This window comes from Perognathus longimembris, chromosome 17 (genome assembly GCF_023159225.1).
Source record: "Perognathus longimembris pacificus isolate PPM17 chromosome 17, ASM2315922v1, whole genome shotgun sequence".
NCBI lineage: Eukaryota > Metazoa > Chordata > Mammalia > Rodentia > Heteromyidae > Perognathus > Perognathus longimembris.
This window is the reverse complement of record NC_063177.1, coordinates 16,989,088-17,013,257: the sequence shown is the minus strand read 5'-3', so window position 1 is coordinate 17,013,257 and position 24,170 is coordinate 16,989,088. Positions and strand designations below refer to the sequence as shown.

Here is a 24,170-nt window from a genome sequence, read left to right as displayed (position 1 = left end):
CTTGAGCCACATCGCCACTTCCGGCCATTTTCTGTATATGTGGTGCTGGGGAATCGAACCCAGGGCCTCATGTATATGAGGCAGGCTCTCTTGCCACTAGGCCATATCCCCAGCCCAAGATATCCAATTTTGGAGAAGTCTGATTATTCTGTCTACAACATTCTACTTCCCACATCTTTCTACATACATGATTCTTATCCTCACAAATCAGTATTTCTTGATTTCTATAGATCCTTTAAAACATACAATGACCAATCCCACCTTTAGTAATGTCCACAGTGCATATAATTGACCCAATTGTTCATGGCCTGTTGAGGGCATATAACATTAATTCCCTGTAAGCATAAAGACTCAGCTCTTTGGTTGGCTGTGGTTTAGCACACCTTTAATCCCAGTATTCAGGAGGCTGAGGCAAGAGGATTACAGGTTCAGCCTGTAATGACAGGCTGGCTTAAAAAATCCACAGACTGGGGATGTAGCTCAGTGACAAAGCACTTGTTTAGCATTTGCAAGGCTCTGGCACTTGATTCCTACTAGCACCACGAAAAAGAAGAGAAATTAGCACTTTGTGACAAATATTCAAAGATTGTTTTCTTCAAAAGATCACCAAGCCAAATATTTGGCCATATCTTTATTTACTACATATACTATAAACATATACAATACATGCTACAAAAAAACATTTTTTTTAAATTTAACTGTCAAGAAAGTGTATAGTGTTATAATACAATGGCACATGTTCATATTTTATTTCAAATTGGTTTGCTGATCACCCATTTCAAACCATTAATAGTGAAATGTTACTTGTGGATAATTAAAAATTATCTATTTGCATTATTAACAATAAACAATTCCAACAAATTAATAAGAATTAACCATGTCAAATATTAGTATTCAAAAAATGGGCTTTTGCAGAGTGATTATATATAAAATATAGCAGCCAATTTCAGTTTACTTTGCTCTATGACAATGTACATATGAACTTGGAGCCTAGCATTTGCTTTTTTATTGGAAGATACTTAGGCGAAGTCTTTTTATTTCTTGAGGTCCAGTAACTGCTACACCAAGCCAGTCCAACCCAAGAGTTCATGTAATGGCTTCAGACAACTGATCATTGAGAAGTTCTTGTCATTTAGGGTAGAGTTGCATGTTCCATTAACATTATATGATGAAGAGACATATTTTCAGCCATATCAAAGCCAAAAGAAAATACAAACATTCAGATCATTTGTGACAAGGATCTTACAAACATTTTAGATGCCACACTTTCAGGAAAACATAATCGAAGGTGTATTTGGATTTTACAGTATCTATGCTAACTGGAAATGTACAAAGTAGTCAGGTGGAATTACATCGAGTATTGCAAATCTGTTCATCCAACATTAAGCATCCAACTATGTGCATAGCACTGTGCTAATGTTTTGTAAGTCGAGTATTACTGTCTTTATCAAGCATTACCTTAGTGTGAGGTAAAAATAAATTAGCGTCAACTCATTAGTTTGCCTGTGATGAGGTTTGTAATCCTGTGCCAGTTGACTTCCCTGGGCCATGTAACATGCTTCTGCATTCCCCTCATTCACTCACACACACAGCTACACATACTGTGCTCCAGGCAATGTGCTAGTCACTGAAATACCACAATTTGGTATGTTTCAAGAATGCAAATTTATCATATAACCTATGCAGGACAACTAGAAAGATACATTATTTTTCAAAAATGAGGTCCGAAGCAAAGTACAGCTACTTTTATTGGTCATATGACACCAGAGACCAGTGCCTATATCAACTGGATACTAACTTTGAAAGTTTCATGTTGTAGTTAAAAAGAGCCTAGATCATTTTTGGTCTCCTAGGTCTATTCTTTGGAGCACGAGACTCCATATAAGCCATTCTACTTACAAGATTTGTAAACTAAATCTGGACATAAAAAGAACCAAAACCAAGGCAGTTTATAATGTCATGTACTTCAAACACTATTCTGGCCATGTAAAATGAATACATAATTCATGATTGATTCACACATTTTTCAAAGCTCTAGCCCTACCCCAAACTCATATAATTCTAATTTGCCTTATATAAAAGTTGCACACAATGTAGAGGGCAGAATTTGGCCCTGAAACCTTCCATGGAATAGTATAAGATTGGTCCTTCCACTCCAAGTAGAATCTGAGAATTAGAATTCTGCATCTCCTATGAGGAGACTGGCACCCAGGAGAAATGGCCTTGTGAGGTCCCATCAGCCAGGAATTTCTTTAGGTGCTGTAGCAGTATGGACCTACTATGACTCCTCAGGGGCAGGCAGAGAGCTGGGAATTTGCTCACTGAGCGAATCCAATACTGGCTTAAAGCTATGCACTGAATAAAGTGCTCTGAACATCCTGCTTTTTGTCTGGAAAGAAAATATATATTATCTTAAGAATAAGCCTACTTGTAGTTCTGAAGGAAGAGAATGTAAGAATTGAAAGAATCCCAAGAAAAAGTTTGAAGCAATGACTGGGAAGGAAGACAAATGCCTCTAGTAGTGTTCTCAGAATTCTCAGGATTTGAAATGTCAGAATGAGTCATACAATGGTCATGTTCCATAAATGAAAATGCAATCCCACTGGGTACTATTCACATGGTGCATTACTTAACAGGGTGAAAGGGAACAGTCTCCTGCCATTTGATAGTATGGTTTCAGAATAAAAACAGAACCACTGGACAAATCAGGGTAAGCAGTTTTCCACAGGCTAATATCTACTGCCTGAAAGGAGGCAAGATAACTATCCCTTCTGATACAGGCAGGACCAATATCAAAAATTACCAATTCAGAAGTTAACCACACAAGCCCTCCAGTTTCGTACCCTGAACATGGTAAGAAATAGGAATGGAGTAGTTCAGTCTAAAAAAGATCACAGGTAACAGAATGCTTATATAAACTAGACTGTTTTGATACCTGTAAGAAAATTGTATAGATGGCAACTGGGGTAAGAAAAAAAAATTGTTCCCATATGTCAGCAAAACTGTTGAGCTATACTCAGCTGAAGTCCTCATCGGGATTCTGTTGATCCAGCAGACGGACATGTGTGAATGGGAAGTGACCTCGTTTGCCATTACACTCCCCTTCCCACTGACCACTCACATTAATCTTCGTAACCTTTACCAGCTCACCGACCTGCAGGAGGAGAATAAGGAGAGCACTTTATTTCCAATTAAGAATGCAAACTGAAAATTTCCACTTTGGTTAGGCATACCCTGCCCATGTGATTACTCTAGGGCTGATGTTACAGAAATGACTACTACCTCCCCCGCCCCAGACATCAGACTGGTTACTTATGGTTAATGCAGGCAAAAGGAAGAAGTGTTTTTAGCATGAGAAAAAAAACAGAGAAGAAAGTACATACTAGAAAATAATCCTTTTGTTTTTTCAAACCTAGAAATAATACCCTTTAAATATCCTAGAAAATAATCCGTTTTCACAAACCTCAAATTTCTCTGGATGAGCAATCCTGACCTAAGTGAGCTAGTATTCCTTTTCTTTTCTTCCTTTTTTTTTTTTTTGTCAGTCCTAGGACTTGAACTTAGGGCCTGGGCACTGTCTCTGAACTGCTTTTGGCTCAAAGCTAGTACTCTACCACTTGAGCCAGAGTGTCACTTCTGGCCTTTTGTTTATATGGTATTGAGGAATTGAACCCAGGGCTTCATGCATGCTAAGCAAGCACTCTACCACTAAGCCACATTCCCAGCCTGCTGATCTTCTTTTTGCTGAAGGCTAGCACTCTACCACTTGAGCCACAGTGCCACTTCTGGCCTTTTGTGTTTATGTGATACTTAGGAATGGAACCCAGGGCTTGCAAGTCAAGCACTCTATTATGCACATTCCTAGTCCATTATTCCTTTTCTTGTACCCACTATCCTCAGCTCCTGCCTGCCCTTATATAGGCCCTGACCCCTCCTTGGCATATGCAGACGCCCAATCTCCCAGCCCACTCTCATACATTCCTCCAATCTGCTGTTTGCACAAGAGGAAACATGACAAGCATACTTTATATGACCTAAGAAATGAAAAGTTTCTATTATCTTCAGATCAAAGGGAAGCCTTTGGAATAGCCACAAACTATAAACCTACAAGTCTTCCACCTTCTCAAACATCTATTAACAGACCTTGTTGAGCCACCTGGCTCAAAATCAACTATCAGCCAGGCTCTCGTAGCTCACTCGTGTACTCCTAGCTATTCAGAAGGCTGAGATCTGAGGATCCAGGTTGGAAGGCAGTCAGGAGCAGGAAAGTTGGTAAGAAAATATCTCCAATTAGCCACCAAAAAGCTGAAAATGGAACTGTGGCTCAAGTGATAGAGCACTAGCCTTGAGCACAAAAGCTCAGGGACAGTACATGGGCCTTGAGTTCAAGCCCTAGGATCAGCATGCACATGTGTGTGCGCTCACGCACACACACACAAATATTTTATCATTTTATATATTATAAACAACCCAATCATTGCTTCGGTTTCTTGTGAAATCAAATAATACAGTTTTAACAATATAGGATGCACCTACAATGAAATTTAAGTAAAGGTCAGTGTGGTGAATGGATTCATTCTGCAGCAAAATATTAAAGGTAAGATTAAAAACCTAGGTGTCCGAGCTGGGAATACGGCCTAGTGGTAAAGTGCTCGTCTCATATACATGAAGCCCTGGGTTCAATTCCTCAGCACCACCTCTACAGAAAAAGTCAGAAGTGGCACTGTGGCTCAAGTGGTAGAATGCTAACCTCGAGCAAAATGAAGCCAGGGACATTGCTCAGGCCCTGAGTTCAAGCCCTCGAACTGGCCAAAAAACCAAAACAAAAACCTAGATGTCCACTAGGCACACCAGTGGCTCAATCCTAGGTACTCAGGAGGATAGGAGATGAGGATCAAGGTTTGAAGCCAGCCCACACAGAAAAGTCCCCATGAGACTATTATCTCCAATTAACCACTCAAAAACAGAAAGTGGAACCATGGCTTAATTGGTGGAGGGCTGGCTTTGAGCACAGAGAGGTTCAGGTCCCCCTCCCCCCGCTGAATTTTGGCTCTTCAACTGGGAAGGCAGAGGGAAGGGGAAACAAAAACAAAAAAACCTAAGATGTCATTGGACTAAAGGAACTCTATGAGCTGGGCACTGGTGGCTCATGCCTATAATCCTAGCTAATCAGGAAGATGAGATCTGAGGATCAGTTGAAGCCAACCAGGGCAGAAAAGCCTGAGAGACTATTACCTCTAATTAATCTTAGAAAAAGCCAGAAGTGGCACTGTGGCTCAAAGTGGTAGAGTGCTAGCCTTCAGCACAAAGCTCAGGGACCGCATCCAGACCCAGCGTTTGAGCCTCAGGGCAGGCAAAAATACAAACAACAAAAATCAACAACTCCATGACCATCCTTTAATTATCAATATTTGAGTTCTGAGTTCATAAGTACCTTCAAAACCTAACTGTTCATTTAGTTTTATAAAATAGCTATTGGCGGGCTGGGGATATGGCCTAGTGGCAAGAGTGCCTGCCTCGGATACATGAGGCCCTGGGTTCGATTCCCCAGCACCACATATACAGAAAACGGCCAGAAGCGGCGCTGTGGCTCAAGTGGCAGAGTGCTAGCCTTGAGCGGGAAGAAGCCAGGGACAGTGCTCAGGCCCTGAGTCCAAGGCCCAGGACTGGCCAAAAAAAAAAGTTACAAAAATAGCTATTGGCCAAATTATTTTTTTGTTGGTTTGGGGGCTTGAACTCAGGACCTAGGCACTGTCCCTGAGCTTCTTTTGCTCAAGGCTAGAACTCTACTACTTCAACCACAACACCACTTTCAGCTTTTTCTATTTATGTGCTACTGAGGAATCGAACTTAGGGCTTCATGCATGCTAGGCAAGCACTTTACCACTAAGCCACATTCCCAACCCTTTTTTTCTCCAGCTTGGTTGTGGGGCTAGAACTCATGGTCTGGGTACTGTTACTGATCTTTTTTATTAAAGGCTAGCACTCTAGCACTTGAGTTAGAATGCCACTTCAGGCTTTTTCCGAGTAGTTTATTGGGGATAAGGGTCTGCTAGGGCTGGCCTTGAGCCCTGATCCTTAAATCTTAGCCTCCTGAGTGGCTGATTACAGCATCCTGTAACAAAAGAATTTCATGAAAATTGTTTTCCCATCTTTGTAACTGCAAGATAGGAACTTTTATTTCATAGAGAAGGAAATGAAGATTCAGAATAATTACACAAAATAACCAAACTCAGTATGAGGGACAAGGTAACGAACAGTACAAGAAATGTATCCAATGCCTAACGTATGAAACTGTAACCTCTCTGTACATCAGTTTTATAATAAAAACTTAAAAAAAAAAATAACCAAACTCAGATAGCCAGTGATTTGAAATCAGAACTTGGCTCCAAAGTTCATTTATGCTATTTCTACGATAGCAGGAACCCTCAAATTATGGTTTAGGAGCCCCTAAGATCATAAAAGGGTTCTTTGTGAACATTTCTAGGACAGCTGCTAGGCAAAGTAAAATCAAAGGCATCTTCTTTTTTTTTTGTCGGTTCTAGGACTTGAACTCAGGGCCTGTATGCTGTCCCTGAGCTTTTCAGCTCAAGGCTAGCACTCTACCACTTGAGCCACAGCGCCACTTCCTGTTTTCTGGTAGTTAATTGGAGATAAGAGTCTCATGGATTTTCCTGCCTGGGCTGGCTTTGTACTGTGATTCTTAGATCTCAGCCTCCTGAGTAGCTAGGATTACAGGCATGAGCCACCTGGTGCCCAGTGTTATGGGTATCTTCTAAAACCAGCTTGATCTCAACTCAGCAGAAACAGCTTGCTTACTGACCTGCAATTTCCTAAGCAATGTATGAAAACTACAGGTCAGGCTAAAGTGGTTGTGTGGGTAACATGACACTAAGAGAAAGAGGAATGAGGGGAAAATAGAAAACAAAGGGCTGGGAGCTAATGGCTAGCTCCTGTAATGCTCAAGAAGCTGAGATCTGAGGATCCAGATTCAAAGCTAGCTGGTAGTAGTAAAGTCCCCAAGACTCTTATCTCCAATTAAACACCAGGAAATCAGATGTGGCAACTTGGCTCAAATGGAAGAGCTCAACTGGGGGGTAAAACAAACAAACAAACATCAAAGGTTAAGATACAGAAGATGAGGGGCTGGGATATAGTTCAGTGGGAAAGTGCTTGCCTGGCCCTAGGATCATTGCCCAGCACCAAGATATGAAAGTGAATAAAACTGCTGCTTGATCTGACAATATCATGAAGGTCTGTGTAAAGGACAGGGCTGGGAATGTGGCCTAGTGGTAGACTGCTTGCCTAGCATGCACAAAGCCCTGGGTTCAATTCCTCAGCATCACATATACAGAAAAAGCCAGAGGTAGTGTTATGGCTCAAGTGGCAGAGTGTTGGCCTTGAGCACAAAGAAGCCAGGGACAGTGCTCAGGCCCCAGGACTGGCGAAAAAAAAAAAGAAAAAGAAAAAAAGACAAGCCCATCTTTTTGTGATGATATCCAAACCCTACAAGCTGCTACTACCAATGATTTGTTCACTCCTAGCAACTTCTCAACATCCCAGCATCCAAGTAGGTCAACTATGACAACTCACTGTTTTTTGGTGCTGGTCCTAGGGCTTGAACTCAAGAGTCTGGGCATTGTAACACTTGAGCCACTTCTGATTTTCTGGTAACCAAATATTTGCCTCTGAAATGTTTTGGTTTTTGTTTTGTTTTGTTTTTCCCCTTGCCAATCCTGGGGCTTGAATAGGGCTTGGGCACTGTCCCTGAACAACTTTTGCTCAATGATAGCACTCTACTACTTTAACCACAGTGCCACTTCGGGCTTTTTCCGTTTATGTGGTGCTGAGGAATCAAACCCAGGGCTTCAACATGAGAGGCTAAGCCATATTTCTAGCCCAGTGTTTTACTGTTAATGATACAAAGAAATATAGGAACAGCAGTAGTTCTAATACTGTGTTTTCAAAAATCCATGTAATACGAAAAAAATGAGTCAGGCATAGTGGTACATACCTATAATCCCAGCACTAGGAAGGCTGAGACAGGAGGATCAAGAGAAGCCAGACTGGGCTACATAGTGAGAACCTATTTCAAAACCAAAATGGATCTGTTACATCCTTAGGAGCAAGACTTCACGCCAATCATGGAGTCATTTATAAAGAGGGCTGAAGGTGGTTACTTATTTCTTATCTCTTGAGAAGCTAGCTCAATCAAGATCCTAGTATAGATAAAATCAAATCTGTAACTGTTCCAGGAGCTGTTCCTGACTAGAGAATGAAGAAACCAGAACACGAATGGCACTCATTTCTGGAATTCACTCAAGAGGAGATAAGAAACCCTGTGACCTCCTTTATGCGTACAATCCCAGATGACTATTTTCTAGCTTCTGTCTCTATTTAACCTAACAGGAAAGACATCAATAACTGCCGGGATCCAGTGAGCTCAGGACAGGAAGTACACAAAAATTTCTGTAAAATAACCAGGGAATAGTACCAGGGAAAACAAGTACACAAAGTAGTATAGGGGCCTTGAAATCTTTTCTAACACACTAAGACACTTAACAAATATTTCAAGATTAGGCTGGGGAAAAAGTTAAGGAACCATCAGCAATCTAACACAGGGTTCAGCAAACTATTGTTCATGAACTAAAGCCACTTTGTTGATATTTTAAATATATATTTTTTGAACATAGTAAGCTGATTTGTTTTGTTGTTTATGGCTGCATTCTTGCTACAATGGCAGAGTAGAGTGCTTATGACAGAGACCATGTGGCTCTTACCGGTTATTACAGAAAAAAGTTTTTTTAATTTTTTTATTTTGGTGACACGTTCTGAACTATGTACTCTGGGCTGGCCTCCAATTGCAATCATCCTGCCTGCCCCACCCTCCTAAGTGCTGGAGTTACTGGCGAAGCAGACCCCTGGTTTAAACAACAGATAATTCCTAACAACTCATGAAACTGAGATCAAAATTCAAAGCTAGCAGAAAAGTCTAAAAGATTCTATCTGCAATTACAAAAAGCTGGGCTGGAGATGTGGCTCAAGTAGTAGAGCACCAGCCAAGACAGGAAGCCAAATGTTTTGTTTTGTTTTTTTGGCCAGTCCTGGGCCTTGGACTCAGGGCTTGAGCACTGTCCCTGGCTTCCTTTTGCTCAAGGCTAACACTCTGCCACTTGAGCCACAGCGCCACTTCTGGCTGTTTTCTGTATATGTGGTTCTGGGGAATCGAACCCAGGGCCTCATGTATACGAGGCAAGCTCTCTTGCCACTAGGCCATATCCCCAGCCCGACAGGAAGCCAAATGTGTGTGGCTCTACATTCAAGCCTAGTACTAGGTAGGGGCTGGGGATATGGCCTAGTGGCTAGAGTGTTTGCCTCCTATACATGAAGCCCTGGGTTCGATTCCCCAGCACCACATATACAGAAAATGGCCAGAAGTGGCGCTGTGGCTCAAGTGGCAGAGTGCTAGCCTTGAGCAAAAAGAAGCCAGGGACAGGGCTCAGGCCCTGAGTCCAAGCCCCAGGACTGGCCAAAAAGAAAAAAATCAAGCCTAGTACTAGCAACAAAGTCAGTGTGGGAAGGGTGCTGGTGGCTTACACCTGTAATCCTAGATACTCAGAAGGCTAACATCTGAGGAGCTGAGATCTGAAGATTGTGGTTTGAAGCCAGCCCCAGCAGGAAAGTCTGTGAAATTTAGCTCCAATTAACCACCAAAAAAAGCTGGAAGTGGCACTGTGGTAAGTGGAAGAGCACTAGCATTGAGAAGAGAGGAAAAGAGAAAGAAAAAGAGAGGAAGGAAGAAGGCAGGGAAGGAAAGGAAAGGAGGTAATCCAGTGGTAGAGTGCTTGCTTAGCATGCTCTAAACCTTGGGTTCAATCTCCATTACTACAAAAATAAAATAAAGCCAGACACCAGTAGCTCACGTCTGTAATTCCAGCTATTCAGGAGGCTGAGATCTAAAGATGAAGGTTCAAAGCCAGCAGAGACAGGAAAATCCATACGACTCTTTTCTCCAACTAGCCACCATAAAGCCAGAAGAGGCGCTGTGGCTTAAAGTGGTACCATGCTAGCCTTGAGCAAGAGTTCAGAGACAGTATCCAAGCTATGAGTTCAGTTCCATAACCAACAAAAATAAAATAAAAATTTCTGGATCATAGCCCATTTGTTTAAAAACATTACTGTAGGGGCTGGGGATATAGCCTAGTGGCAAGAGTGCCTGCCTCGGATACACGAGGCCCTAGGTTCGATTCCCCAGCACCACATATACAGAAAACGGCCAGAAGCGGCGCTGTGGCTCAAGTGGCAGAGTGCTAGCCTTGAGCGGGAAGAAGCCAGGGACAGTGCTCAGGCCCTGAGTCCAAGGCCCAGGACTGGCCAAAAACAAAAACAAACAAACAAAAAACATTACTGTAACAGGGTTTCAGTGGCTCACACCTATAATCATAGCTACTCAGGAAGCTGAGATCTGAAGGAGCCTGGGCAGGAAAATCTGTCAGTCAGTCAGGCCAGACAGTCCTGAGACAGAAGCAAAACTGTAAATTTGAGACCACTTTGGGCTTCACACACAAAAAACAACTGTCTCAGAACAAATAAACAAAAAGATGTAGCATGATATTGGCACCTGAGACTGTTGGAAGTAGACATATGGCTCAAGTGGTAGAGCGCTAACCCTGAGCAAAAAAGCCAACCAGAATGCAAGGTCAGTTCAAGTCCCAGTACCAGTGCGCGTGTGCACACACACACACACACAAACACAACACACATGTGTGCACAAATAGACCTGGCACCCAGGTGCTGGTGGCTCATGCCTATAAGCAAGCTACTCAGGAGGCTGAAATCTGAGGATCCTAGTTCAAAGCCAGTCTGGGCAGAAAAATCCCTAAGACTCTATCTCTAAATAGTCAGAAAAAGAAGTGTGGCTCAAGTTGTAGAACACCAGCCTTGAACAAAAAAGCCAAGTGAGAACATGAGGCCCTGAGTTCAAGGCTCAGTACTGGCATCAAAAATAAAAGTTACCTCCCTTATACCATTCTAGTGTCAATTTCCACATTCCTCACAATATTCAGTGTATATCTACATTATTTCATTATTTCATGTCTACTTTCTTTAACAGTAACCAGTGTCTGCCTTATTTAGTGTTATATTCCCCCCAGGATATAGTTCTGGATCAACCCATAGAAATTCAGTGAGCAGAATACCCTTGCTTCAGTTCTTTCCATAATCTTTTTTTTTTTTTTTTTGGCCAGTCCTGGGCCTTGGACTCAGGGCCTGAGCACTGTCCCTGGCTTCCTTTTTGCTCAAGGCTAGCACTCTGCCACTTGAGCCACAGCGCCACTTCTGGCTGTTTTCTGTATATATGGTGCTGGGGAATCGAACCCAGGGCCTCATGTATACAAGGGGCAAGCTCTCTCGCCACTAGGCCATATCCCCAGCCCCTCCATAATCTTCATACCTACTAGAGGGGGGAAAAATATATATATATATTCAAGATATTATATATATATATGTATATACGTATATTATATACGTATATTATATACGTATATGTATATACGTATATTATATATATACGTATATACATATATATATATAATATCTTGAATTCAACAGGGAGAGACTAACAGCAAATCATGCCAGAAGCATTCTTCTTATGATGAAAGATGGTAAGTTTTGAATTTTCACCTCTACTAGCTTGAATGACCCCATTCAGCTTATCTTGTTCCTTTTACTTTTCCTTTTTGAGATAAGAGTGTCATTAAGTCCCCAGGTGGCCTGGTCTTACTGAAATCTTCCTTCTCAGCCTCTTGGGCTAAATATCACCATTTCTTGTTCAACCTATGTTAACATCAGTTTTTTTCCATGTATCAAATGATATTTAAAGTTCCTGCTAACTCTAGAATTATGATGCCAAACTATTTTTTTTTCAAGTACATTAAAGAAGGTGCTTCAACACTATTTCTTAGGGTATGTGTTCTAATTTGAAAAAGGTCCTTCACAGCAAAGAAAAACATACATATCTCAAAACTACTAAACTACTAGGAGCTCACATCAGTCATCCTACCTATTCAAGAGACTTGAGACCCAAAGGATCCCAGTTCAAAGCCAGTCTGGATAGGAAAGTCCACTATACTCCATCTCTAAAATTATCAAAAAGTCATGCAGAAGGCATGGCTCAAGTAAAGGAATACCAGGTGAGTAGGCAAGCCAACCAAATTCAAGACCCTGAGTTAAAATCTCAGAATACCCTTCCCCCTAATAAGACAACAAACTTCTTAATCCCCTGGCATAGTAGCTCACACTTGTAATCCTAGCTACTGAAAGATAGAGATCAAGAGGATGGTGTGGTACACAGGCCAATCTTAGGCAAAATAGTTAGTTAGATCCCATCAACAAATAGCTGGGCACTGAGGCCTGGGCATATCATGCCAACTATGTACGAAGTTTAATAAGTAGGATAGTGGACCACTAGGGGCAGGCATTAGATAAGACCCTATTCTCAAAATAACTAAAGCTGATGACTCAAGTGGTAAAGCACTTGCCTATAAACACTTGGCCCAGTTCATCCCCAGTACCTACACACACACATATACATGCACACACGCACGCACAAAACCTAACCAAGGCCCAGATACTGTAAAAACTTATTCTTAGCCAGGTGCTAGCGGTTCACATCTATAATCCTAACTACTCAGGAGACTGAGAGCTGAGGACCAAGGTTTCAAGGCAGCCCAAGCAGAAAAATCAATGAGATTCTTATCTCCACTTAACTACCAGAAAACAGAAGTGACACCGTGGCTCAAAGTGGTAGAGCGCTAGCCTTGAGCAAAAAAGCACAGGGATAGTCCCAGGCTCTGAGTTCAAGCTCCATGACCAACAACAACAAAAAATGGTTGGTCAGGAAATGAGCTACCAAGGATAAGTACTCCAAGGAAAAACTAATCTCTTAGGAAGAACTATAAAATACATTAAACAACAAAGACTAAGATCTACTGTTCCTCACTCCGCTGCCTTCTAATTCTATTTATTTTGTGTAATGGAATTTAGACATGTTAGCAAGTATTCTACCCACCCCTTGAATCTTGACAAATGCAATTAATAGTAAGGAACCTCATATTTCCTAAAGAAAAACATTTTTTGTGGGAAAATTCTACTTAGGTGCTTTGCTGTATATTACTATTACACTACAATCTTGGTGAACCCACCTTCTTTTAGACAATAATAACAGAAAGAGAGATTAAGGTATAGATGAGAAAAATGATTTTAGGTTAATTCTTATGAATTCAGGTATCATTAGTCACAGTATGTTTAGTAGATCAATCAGAACATTCAGTAATACAGTTTTAAGTTTACTCATTGCAAAATAGGTTTTCTATTAAAAAAAGAAAACCAAACATTAAATGTCAAAATCAGTACTTAATGGTTTGACATCTACAACATCATAATGCTGGTGCTTGTATTCAGCATTCCTACAAAGCTCTAAGAGGTGTGAAAGGGAGACCCTGTAGCAGATCTCTTCTTTCTACATTTTGCACGTTATGTACCTCCAAAGCCAAGGCTGTCTTGTCGTAGGCATTAGGGACTCGCTTCTGGATAACCCTGGCATAAATGGGCCCATTCTGGAGGTTAGGGAGCGGAGTGTTGACGCTGGGTTGGGCATAGGGCCCAGGCTCCGGCCCACCCAGTGGCTGTGGGTGGGAACCCTCCTGGTTACCTCCAATCAGAGCCGATACTGAGGCGGAGGCAGGTCTATACTTCTCCACGTAAGGGACTGGGATCATTCCCCTCTTTCCTTCGCTGTCCTCTGCATTCCACCACTGCTCTTCAGGTTTATCCCGGATTCTCAGGATGTCTCCTTTCTTAAAGGGAAGATCTTCTTCATCATTCCCATTAAAGTCAAAGAGGGCTCGCACATACTCTGCCTCCTCTGGCCTGAGAATCACTCCACTACTCTGCCTAGATCTGGAAACTGGTTCTATCAATGTTGTAGTGTCCAAATAGTGTATTTTGTAGAATTCCAGTAAAGCAGGCAATGAATCAAATTCTTGATCTCCTATCCGGAGTCTGGAGGGGCTCACCCCTGAAAAAAACAGAGCAGAGTGTTAGATGTACTGAAGATGAAATACAGATTTCAAGCACTTCCTGCACATTTAGTCAATACTTAATCAGGGAAAAAAAAAAAAAGATGGGAAGATGGGGAGGGGCCCTCTCCACATAATATCTGGGAAATACTTTGAAGATGAGCAACTCCTGGGAAGGTACCTACAACCACAGGGTGAGGGTGGGAAAGGAGTGTAGGGGCAGAGAAGAACGAGAAGACCACTTGGGCTTACTCTCATACAACCTTACAGGGGCTCTTATTCATTGTCCCACCCTATCTAGTTGTCACTCTGACTATAAAGTAGCATAAGATATAAGGTTTTGTTTTGTTTAGTCATGGGGCTAATCCAGAGCCTGGATATAGTCCCCGAGCTCTTTTGCTCAAGGCTAGTGCTCTAGCACTTTGAGCCATGGAGCAATTTCTGGTTTTCTGGTGGTTAATTGAAGATAAGAGTCTCAGACTTTACTGCCGGGGCTGGTTCAAACCACTATCTTCAGATCTCAGCCTCCTAAGTAGCTAAAGATTATAGGTGTAAGCCACTGACTTATACATTATTCTTAATGAAATGGGGGAAAGAAACTAAAAATCTGTTCCAGCTTTAAGAGGCTCACAGAATAGAGAGGAAGGCATAAAAGTGCATGGTTGCTTAGCAAGGAACAAAGTAGCATGTCTTAGGAATACATTTCTCCGAGGCCAGCTTTTATTTCAATAAGAGATGTGTTCCTATCAAAACTAGCAGCAACAAAAATAAACTATCCTGACATACTACAACTCACAATGAAAAGGGCAATTCTGATCATCTATGATCAGAACATTCTTTTTACTCTAAAAAGAAAAGTAACCACTCCCTTTCATCCATTGTTATTTTTCCCCTATTACTGTACTAGGCCAAGTGAAATCTGTGTTTTCCTAGGGGGATGGTAGTGGGAAATGTAAGAACAGGTATGATCATTAAGTCAAGTCCCTTTCAAGATCAGTGTGAAAAAAAACTGGTAGCTCCGGGGCTGGGGATATGGCCTAGTGGCAAGAGTGCTTGCCTCGTATACATGAGGCCCTGGGTTCAATTCCCCAGCACCACATATACAGAAAATGGCCAGAAGTGGCGCTGTGGCTCAAGTGGCAGAGTGCTAGCCTTGAGCAAAAAAGAAGCCAGGGACAGTGCTCAGGCCCTGAGTCCAAGCCCCAGGACTGGCAAAAAAAAAAAAAAAAAAAAAAAAAAAAAAAACTGGTAGCTCCTCTGGCACAAAAGAAAGAAAGAAGTTAGTTTAACTTCTAATGCTACGTGGTGTAAAACGGCCTCACTAACTTCCATATCTTTTTTGGCTTGGCATCTCTGACAAACATGGAAATACAAGCAAAACAGCAAAGGAAACCTTTAACATATTTTACCCATATTACTTTTTTTTTTTTTTTGCCAGTCCTGGGGCTTGGACTCAGGGCCTGAGCACTCACTGTCCCTGGCCTCCTTTTTGCTCAAAGCTAGCACTCTACCACTTGACCCACAGCTCCACTTCCACTTCCAGCCTTTTCTGTTTATGTGGTGCTGAAGAATCAAACCCAGGGCTTCATGCATGCAAGGTGAGCACTCTACCGCTAAGCCATATTCCCAGCCCCCCATGTTACTCTTTCTATTACTAATGCTATAATAATTCCAGAGCAATGCATGGTTTTGTATACTACTGGGCAGACAGAAATATATAGGGCAAGTAAGTTCCACTGATTCAAACTCCAGTGGGAAGCTAGGAGAAAAGAACATATATAAATCCCAGATAAGTCCAAATTCCATCACAGCTATGTGTTCTAGCTCTTTTCCCTCCTTTCTCACCTTTCAACCACTAATAGCCAAAGGTAGGAAATGCAAGGGTGGGAAAGGAAGGACAAATAGTCAGTCTAGAGGACAGAACTGACAGACTTTTTTTTATAGCTATCTGGGACTTGGAAAACCTCTCTGATTCTAAGTCAAAGCAGGCTGGGTTCTGAATATGTAATTATGAATTAACACAATCAGAAATAAAAATCAAGGCAAGCAAGTTGGGTATTCTTTGGTTTCTCTGTACCTGATCCTAGCACTTTAGCCCTCAGATTTCATGAACACCTGAGGCTCTTGTAGAAAGACACTAGTTCCCCTTCCTGTATCTCATACATGAGGCATCATAAGCCTTTCTTGACTGAATACCTCACCACTTTCTCTTTCCTTCATTCCTAATCCATCTCTTCCTTCTCCTTGCCTATGGTATTTATACTCCAATAATAGGTAAAAGGCTGCTGACTTCTGAGAAGGGATTCTAAAGACTACAGAGAAATATGGTCATCTAGACATTGGATATCAGCACAGAATTCTGCAGATTGACTCTGACCCTCATTTACTAGTTATATGAGCTGATTTCCAACTTTTCTGTGTCTCAGTCATTTATTCATTCTGTAAAATTAGGCACAATATCTATTAAAGTTTCTAAAAGTGGCTAGTATCAATAAAAAAAGCAAATTCAGCATGTCTCCCCTCTTTTTTCTCAATTACTTCAGAAAATTTCAATTAACTCACAAATCCATTCTATAACAGTGTTTGCCACTAAAGATTCCACAGAACTTCAAGATGTTTTTCTATGCTCACACCTATCTGAGGATCATGGTTCAAAAGCCAGCCCAGGTGCTAGGAATATGGCCTAGTGGTAAAGTGCTCGTCTCGTATACATGAAGCTCTGGATTCAATTCCTCATCGCCTCACATATAAACCTGGAAGTGGCGCTGTGGTTCAAGTGGCAGAGTGCTAGCCTTGAGCAAAAAGAGGCCAGGGACAGAGCTCAGGCCCAGAGTTCAAGCCCCAGGAAGGGCAAAAAACAAAACCAAACAAAAGCCAGCCCACACAGGAGTCTGAGATTCTTATCGCCAATAAATCACCAAAATGCTACAAGCGGAGCTGTTGCTCAAGTGGTAGAGTGCTGGCCTGAACACAAAAGCTTAACCACAGCACTCAGGCCCCAAGTTCAAGCCTCATTACTGACTGGCAACTCCCCCCAGCCCCTCAAAAAAAAAAAAAATTCCATGGTCAGTAAGCTTATTAGACATGGTAGTACACTGCTATAATTACAGTATTACAAAGGAGACATAGTAGATCTAGGCCAGCCTAGGTTACAAGCAGATGTTCCTTAAGGGGGAAAAAAAAGGAGGGGGCGGGGGAGGGGTTGGGAATGTGGCTTAGTGGTAGAGTGCTTGCCTAGCGTTTATGAAGCCCTGGGTTCATTTTCTCAGTACCACATAAACAGAAAAAGCCAGAAGTGGTGTTGTGGCTCAAGTGGCAGAGTGCTAGCCTTGAGCAGAGAGGCTCAGATATAGAGCCCAGACCCTGAGTTCAAGCCCCAGGACTGGCCAAAAACAAACAAAAACTGAGCAGATTGCCAATGGCTCATGCCGCTAATCCTAGCTAGTCAAGAGGTGGAGAGCTAGCTCAGAATTGAGGTTCAAGGCCAGTATAGGCAGAAAAATCTGTATCTCTAACCATGGAAAAGACAGAAGTAGAGACACAGCTCAAGTGGTAGGAAACCACCTATGTGCAAAACACTAGTGAGAGCATAAGGCTCTCAACTCAAGCCCCAATAGCAGCCAAAAAATACCCAAACCACCACACAATATTTTTGGTGCCGGTCTTGGGCTTGAACTCAGGGTTTGATGCTCCCCTAAGTTTTTGTTTGTTTTGCTGGTCCTGGGGCTTGAACTCAGGGCCTGGGCTCTATCTTTGAGCCTCTTTGTGCTCAAGGCTAAAACACTACCACCTGAGCCACAGCACCTCTTTGGCTTTTTCTTAGCTATGCCTCCCACACTGCTAAAGATTGCAGATGTGTACCACCAAGCCCAACTTGTTCATTCTCATGGGATCTATCTTAGTGACTTCTTACCCAGGCTATCCTTGAACTGTGATGCATTCTTCTACCTCCCCAATAGCTGGGGTTATATATGTGTATATATATATATATATGTATATATATATATGGGGTTTGAACTCAGGGCCTAGGCACTCACTGTTCCTCAAACTCTATGCTCAAGGCTAGCATTCTACCACTTAAGCCATAGCGCCACTTCTAGCTTTTTTTCTGAGTAGTTTATTGGAGATAGAGTCTCATGGCCTTTCCTGCTCAGGCTAGCTTCAAACCGGGATCCTCAGCTCAGCCAACGAGCAGCTAGGATTACAGACATGAGCCACTTGTGCCCAGCCCCAAGTGAGCTTTTATGCTTCCTCACCCACTAGGGCAATAGGCAGTAGGCTTTGGGCTAAGTAGGTAGCAGTGAATACCATGCTACTACCACAAACTAAACCCAAAGTTCTTTCACAATCTTTTCTCTTTGGTGGTACAAGGGTTTTATTTTTTGTTTTATTTTATTGTTGGTTGTGGGGCTTGAACTCTGGGCCTGGGTGCTGTCCCTGAGCTCTTCAGCTCAAGGCTAGTGCTCTTACCTACCACTTTGATCCACAGCACTACTTCCCAGTTAATACTGGGGTTTTAACTTGAGGCCTGCACTTAGCTAGACAAGCATTCTATCACTTAAGCCACACTTCCATTTTTCTTTAGGTTTTTTTTTTCTCAGAAAAGTTCTTGATTTTTGCCTGAGAAAGCATTAGACTACCTCCTGTTTTACACATTTCTTCATGTATCCCATTTCTTCCTACCTAGCACTGCTTCCAGAGGTTTCACCAGTGTTTATCAACCATGCTGTGCAGGCCAATGAGCCTCAAAATTGAGAATGAATTTTTCTTTTATTTTTTCCTGCACTCAAGTTTGAACTCGGGGCCTCACTTGCTAAGCAGGTACTCTACTGCTGAGCCACACCTCTAGCTGGCTTTTGTTTCAGCTACTCTCATTATGTTCTTAACATTAATACTTGTAACTTTCAAGTACTTAATATGCTCACTATGCTCCTAGGTATTTAATGTGTTTGAACTTAACCCTATGAGGCATTACTATGTTCGCTTTCACAGATGAGGAGCCTAAAACAGGGAAGTTATGTAACGTCCAAAGTTCCATGAAGTGGGCTGGGAATGTGGCTTAGTGGTGAAGTGCTCGCCTAGCATGCATGAGGCCCTGGGTTCAATTCCTCCATACCACAAATAAACTTTTTTTTTTTTTTGGCCAGTCCTGGGCCTTGGACTCAGGGCCTGAGCACTGTCCCTGGCTTCTTTTTGCTCAAGGCTAGCACTCTGCCACTTGAGCCACAGCGCCACTTCTGGCCGTTTTCTGTGTATGTGGTGCTGGGGGATTGAACCCAGGGCCTCATGTATACGAGGCAAGCGCTCTTGCCACTAGGCCATATCCCCAGCCGAACTTTTTTTTTTTAATTACACAGAAAAAAAGCAGGGAAAAAAAATATATTTTTTAAGTTACGGGAAGTGGCAGGAAAATAAGATTCAAACTCAGGCTCCAGACAAACTTGTAACTATGAGAATATGTACTTACATTTATTCGGTTTTAAGGATTCTACTGATGAAGGTCTAACAGTCCTTAACAGTTCCAAGAAGCAACTGTGAACTAAATCTTCTGAACTATGCCCAATCTGACCCAGGGGCACAACCAGGGATTCCCAGGCTATAGCAGCATAGGTCTTGTAGGAGCTAAGGAACTAAGATAAGTTAAAACAGGCCACTCAAAAAGGTGGTGAGACTGGGAATGTAGCTTAGTGGTAGAGTGCTTACCTAGCATGCATGAAGCCCTAGGTTCAATTCCTCAGCATCACATAAACAAAAAGCTGGAAATGGTGCTATGGCTCAAGAGGTAGAGTACTAGTCTGGAGCAAAAAGAAGCCAGGGACAGTGCTCAGGCCCTAAATCCAAGCCCCAGGACAGGAAAAAAAAAAAAGGTTGTGAATCCTTGGACCTATTCTACCCCTAGACCTCCTACACCTAAGCCATTCCCTACAAATTTTACCTATCAGATGTATATACAACATACACTCTATAACCCTTAGCAAGAATCTCCTCTTACACATAATCTGCCACATAGTTTAGGGCTTAAACACAGGGCCTTGTGTACACTAGGCACTCATGCTCCATGACCTTGGTATCAGATGTGTTTTTCTCTTGCTAGCCCTTTTTTTTTTTTGGTCTTTAAATATAACCTGGGACCCCAGGGCAGAGACAACTGTCAAAGAGAATCTTTTATGAACACCGCAGGGATCCTAAGGAAAGAGTAGTGTAAAAGGCTCAGTGCTCATATCCAAATTCCTGCTCTCCAATTCTGGTCAGTCTCACACTCTGTGTGACCTGAGACAATTCACTAAATCAGACTTTCAGTTCCCTCCTCCATAAAATGCAGATCTTTACTATTATTATAGTGAATGAGCTAAGGCACAAGTAAAGTGCATGGCATGGAATAACCAGTCAATAAATGTAAGCTATTAATATTGTATATGCCTCTCTGAAATTGAAGAAATTCAATTGAAGTGTGGCTTCAAAAGAAAAAGAACTTAATAGGGAAGACAAAGACTAAGTAGTCACTATAAAGACAGCAACTGAATCGATAATGCTATACAGAAAATGGCACACAGGGTAGAATAAAGAATTACCACAATGCCCATGAACTTTCCACACCCCATCTACAAATTCTAGCAACCTTCACTTCAGGATCTGAACACTTATCTGTTTTGTAAAGGTGGAGCTCAATATCAAGTTAAGTACAGAAATATAAAATCACAATGTCACAGTATGGAGGAATAATCAAGCTAATCAACAAAATGCATGCACAAACAAAAGGCAGAGAGTTGAATTTCGGTCATAATATGCCACCCTGTTATTGCATTTAATGGAAAACTTGAGATACCTTGCAGATGGAATGGAAGCAGAATTTATCTGGTTTAGTGCAAATACATGTTATAGTAGTACTACTTAAATGATCACTGAGAAAGATCTAGGATAACTTGTGAATTTAAGACCCCCACACTCATTTTTTTAAGGGTCATGTATTAACAACAAAGTGACCATCTACCACATCTTCTGGCTAGAGTCAGTAAATCTAAACTGGAATTATCCTAAAAGAGCAAGTCCACAAAGGCTGGCCCAGAAGCCTCCTAACTCATACGAGCCTGTACTGGATATAATCTCAGCTGGTCAGGAGGAAACTGCTTCCATCTGCTAACAGTGAGAAGGCACTTAGGACCCTGGTGCTGTTCCATAGATACACATATAGAGATTACGACTGTAATCTCTCAATTGCCCTACATCTGTTTCCTTAACATTCCCCAAATAACTCCAATAATGTATGAGGGTCACATCTCCATGATCCTTGAGGAGGAAGATTCAGTAGGCTCGGTTCTCTAAGGATCTCCCCAACAGAGTCTGTTCCTAATATCCAGGAACTCTGGGCCACAGCCCCAACTTCTTGGGCAATGAGAGGACCAAGGCAAGACTGACAAATGTTGAAGCCCAAGGAAAATGACGCTCTGTTCATTTCCAGGAAGGGTACTGCTTCCACTAGTTTATGACTGGTTACAACAACCTTTTCCTCCACTAAGTCCTTTCAAAAGTAGAAGCTCCTAAATGCAATGAAGAATCTTCTGAACCTTAAAATGTCTGGGACGCGGCCAGCCAGGCATTCACTTAGGCCGGTCTGGTCATAGAAGGCTTTCTTCTACCACCGAAACACTTGATTCACCACCTTCCTCCTCCCCAGGGGAAGAGAACGGTAAAAAGCCTTCTGGAAAAATGCCCAAGAAAGGAAAAAGCTGACCGGTTTCCTGAGGGTGTCTCCATCCCTCCCAGCCAGTATGTGGTGACTTCCTACTGAAGGCCACCAGGGGAGTATGGCCAAACCCAGCTCTCCAACACTACAGGAAATGTTTCAAATCTAAAAGCCACTTGTAGGATTATGGGATTCATTCTGAGAACCGCTGCCAAGTGATGCCCCCGCAGTGCCAACTTCCCCCATCAAGCCCTTTGTCACCACGTTGCCTGTCCCGGCCCTGTCCCGGTGCCGGCCCCCGGCGCTAGCCCCACCCTGGGGCCGAAGCAGTTCCCCTACCCCAGGCTGGGTCGTCCTCCAGGCACACCCTGAGGCCCGGGTCAGCGGCCTCTCCTCCCCCACTCACTCCCGCACCCCCTCCTCCGTGGGAACCGGCCCTCTGCCCACATCCCTCGTGCAGGTCCGCTCGCCGGGAGCAGCCCGCTCAGCTGGGAGTTCCGCGGCCCTCCTCCCCCACCCCCGCCCGAGGCCTCCCGTCCGTCGGTCCGTTCGTCGGTCCCTCACCGGGCGGAGGCTGAGCGGGCGACGGTGGCACCGGCGGGCGCGGGCCGCTGCTGTTGATGATGTAGTGGGAGACGCGCGAGTTCTCGGAGACGCTGAGCACATAGTCCCCGGGGCTGGTGCTCGAGTCCCGCACCAGGAACACCCCGTGCCGCTGGCCCTGCAACAGCGCCACCGCCTCCTGCCGACTCAACCGCCCCCAGTACCAGCTACTCCTCTCCTCCGAGTCGAAGTTGCCCGCCATGGCCGCCTCCGCGCCTAGACGGTGGGCCGCCGCCGCCGCCGCCGCCACGCGCGCCCCTCCAGCCCCGCCGCCCCGCCGCCCAGCGGACCGGCTTCGGTCTCAGCCTCACAGAAGCGCCTGAAATGGCGGCGGCGGCCGCGGGCCTTCCCCACCGGAAATGACGCGCTTCTACCCCGAGGGAGGCTGCCGGGAAGGGGACCGCCGCCCGCCATTGGGAGAAGGGCAAAAGAGAGCGGGAGTGCGCACTGCGCATGCGGATTCCTGGGCGGCGCCGCCTGGCGCGAATCCAGACTGCGGGCGAGGGGAAGGCGGAGTCTAGAGTGTAGGGGCGGAGCCACAGCTGCAGTTTGGGGATTTGTGTTTTCTGGGTGAGTATGGGGCCTCTTTCCACCTTGCTTGGAGATTCCTGTAGGTGCAATTGCCATGCAAGGATTGTAGTAGAGTCGGGCACTGGTGGCTCACGCCTGTAATACTGGCTACTCAGAAGGCTGAAGTCTGAGGATCATCGTTCGGAGCCAGCCGGGGCAGGAAAGTGTGAGACTCTTATCTCCATTTAACCACCCGAAAACCAAAGTGGTGCCACGGCCCAAAGTGGGATCCTTGAGCAGAAGAGCTCAGGGATGGCGCCCAGCCCCTGAGTTCAAGCCTCAAGATTGGCAAAAGAAAACAAAGTATGAGGGTTGGGTATGTGGTTCAAGTGATAAAATGTCTGGCAAGTGCAGGGCCTGAATTCAGTTCAAACAAGGAAGAAAAGGTAACCTGGGCCTTAGGGCTTGAGTTCATAGGAAGACCTCCTTTTACAGGCTGTTTCTTTTTTTGGGGGTGGGGTGGGGGGTGGGGTCTAGCTTGTCCCCTCCAAACCAGCTAAAGTATTTTCATTGATTGATTCTGTAAATAGTGGCATTGCACTGGCCTTTCCAGTACAATGGTGATCAAAATTGGGCGACGGTGTCACAAAATTCACAGACCAGTAAGAAGGGACCAGCAAAGAACTAAGGAGGAATAATTAGGAATTAATTAGGAATGGCAGAAGCTCTGATGAGAGGTCAGGTGCCAGTGGTTCTTGCCTGTAACACTCAGGAGGCTGAGATGTGAGGAACACAACTCAAAAGTCAACCTGGACCAGAAAGTCTTATGTTTAATACACCAAAAAAGGCCAGAAGTGGAGTGGAGCTGTGGCTTAAATGGCAGAGTACTAGCCTTGAGCAAAATAGGACCAGCACAAAGAAAGAATAAGAAGCTCTGATGAAACACAGACAAGAATATAAATACTGTTTAGTCTGTAGAGAAATCCAAAAGGGATTCCAGAAGAGATGGCTTGGGAGGAATGTTGAAGGGCAAGTGAGAAGATTTAAGAAAGTGAAGTGTGTCCAGCCAGGTAGAAGAATGGAGTGCCCTTTCTATTGAGGCCCTCACATCCCTGCCCAGATTTTTCTAAACCCTAAGTTGTGACCATAGGCATCTTCTAATCACTACATTGGTGATCCTTTACCCCACAACCCTTCTCTCTCTCCCAGGCTGGCCTCCAGTTTGCCTCCCCCTCCCCCACCTCTGTCTCCATCTCTAAGTGTTGGGATTACAGGTGTTTACTACCAGACCTGAC

At 43.6% G+C, this 24,170-nt stretch overlaps 1 protein-coding gene and 1 long non-coding RNA gene across 3 annotated transcripts; one reads left to right on the top strand and one right to left on the bottom strand.

Moving 5' to 3' along the window:
* Positions 1-594: 594 nt before the first annotated feature.
* Crk (CRK proto-oncogene, adaptor protein) lies at positions 595-22,711 on the bottom strand. Of its 2 annotated transcripts, none has more exons than XM_048365647.1 (3): positions 22,327-22,711; positions 13,542-14,077; positions 595-3,154 (listed from the first exon to the last, which is right to left on the bottom strand). In XM_048365647.1, the coding sequence occupies exons 1-3, from the start codon at positions 22,565-22,567 to the stop codon at positions 3,017-3,019; spliced, it is 915 nt and encodes a 304-aa protein (XP_048221604.1). In that variant the 5' UTR covers positions 22,568-22,711; the 3' UTR covers positions 595-3,016. The 2 variants fall into 2 exon arrangements, with proteins under 2 accessions (XP_048221604.1, XP_048221605.1); XM_048365648.1 differs by having other exon boundaries at positions 13,712-14,077.
* Positions 9,298-9,682, top strand: LOC125365523. Its single transcript, XR_007213713.1, has 2 exons — positions 9,298-9,335; positions 9,561-9,682. It is a non-coding gene; the product is annotated as an uncharacterized LOC125365523 (long non-coding RNA).
* Positions 22,712-24,170: the final 1,459 nt, after the last annotated feature.

Excerpts from the sequence above, each read along its gene's own strand:
- Crk (XM_048365647.1), bottom strand. The coding sequence starts at position 22,567 with ATGGCGGGCAACTTCGACTCGGAGGAGAGGAGTAGCTGGTACTGGGGG. Across the intron at positions 14,078-22,326 it reads GCCCGCTCAGCCTCCGCCCG|GGGTGAGCCCCTCCAGACTC; the intron begins GTGAGGGACCGA and ends TGTTTTTTTCAG. Across the intron at positions 3,155-13,541 it reads AGACAGCCTTGGCTTTGGAG|GTCGGTGAGCTGGTAAAGGT; the intron begins GTACATAACGTG and ends CTCCTCCTGCAG.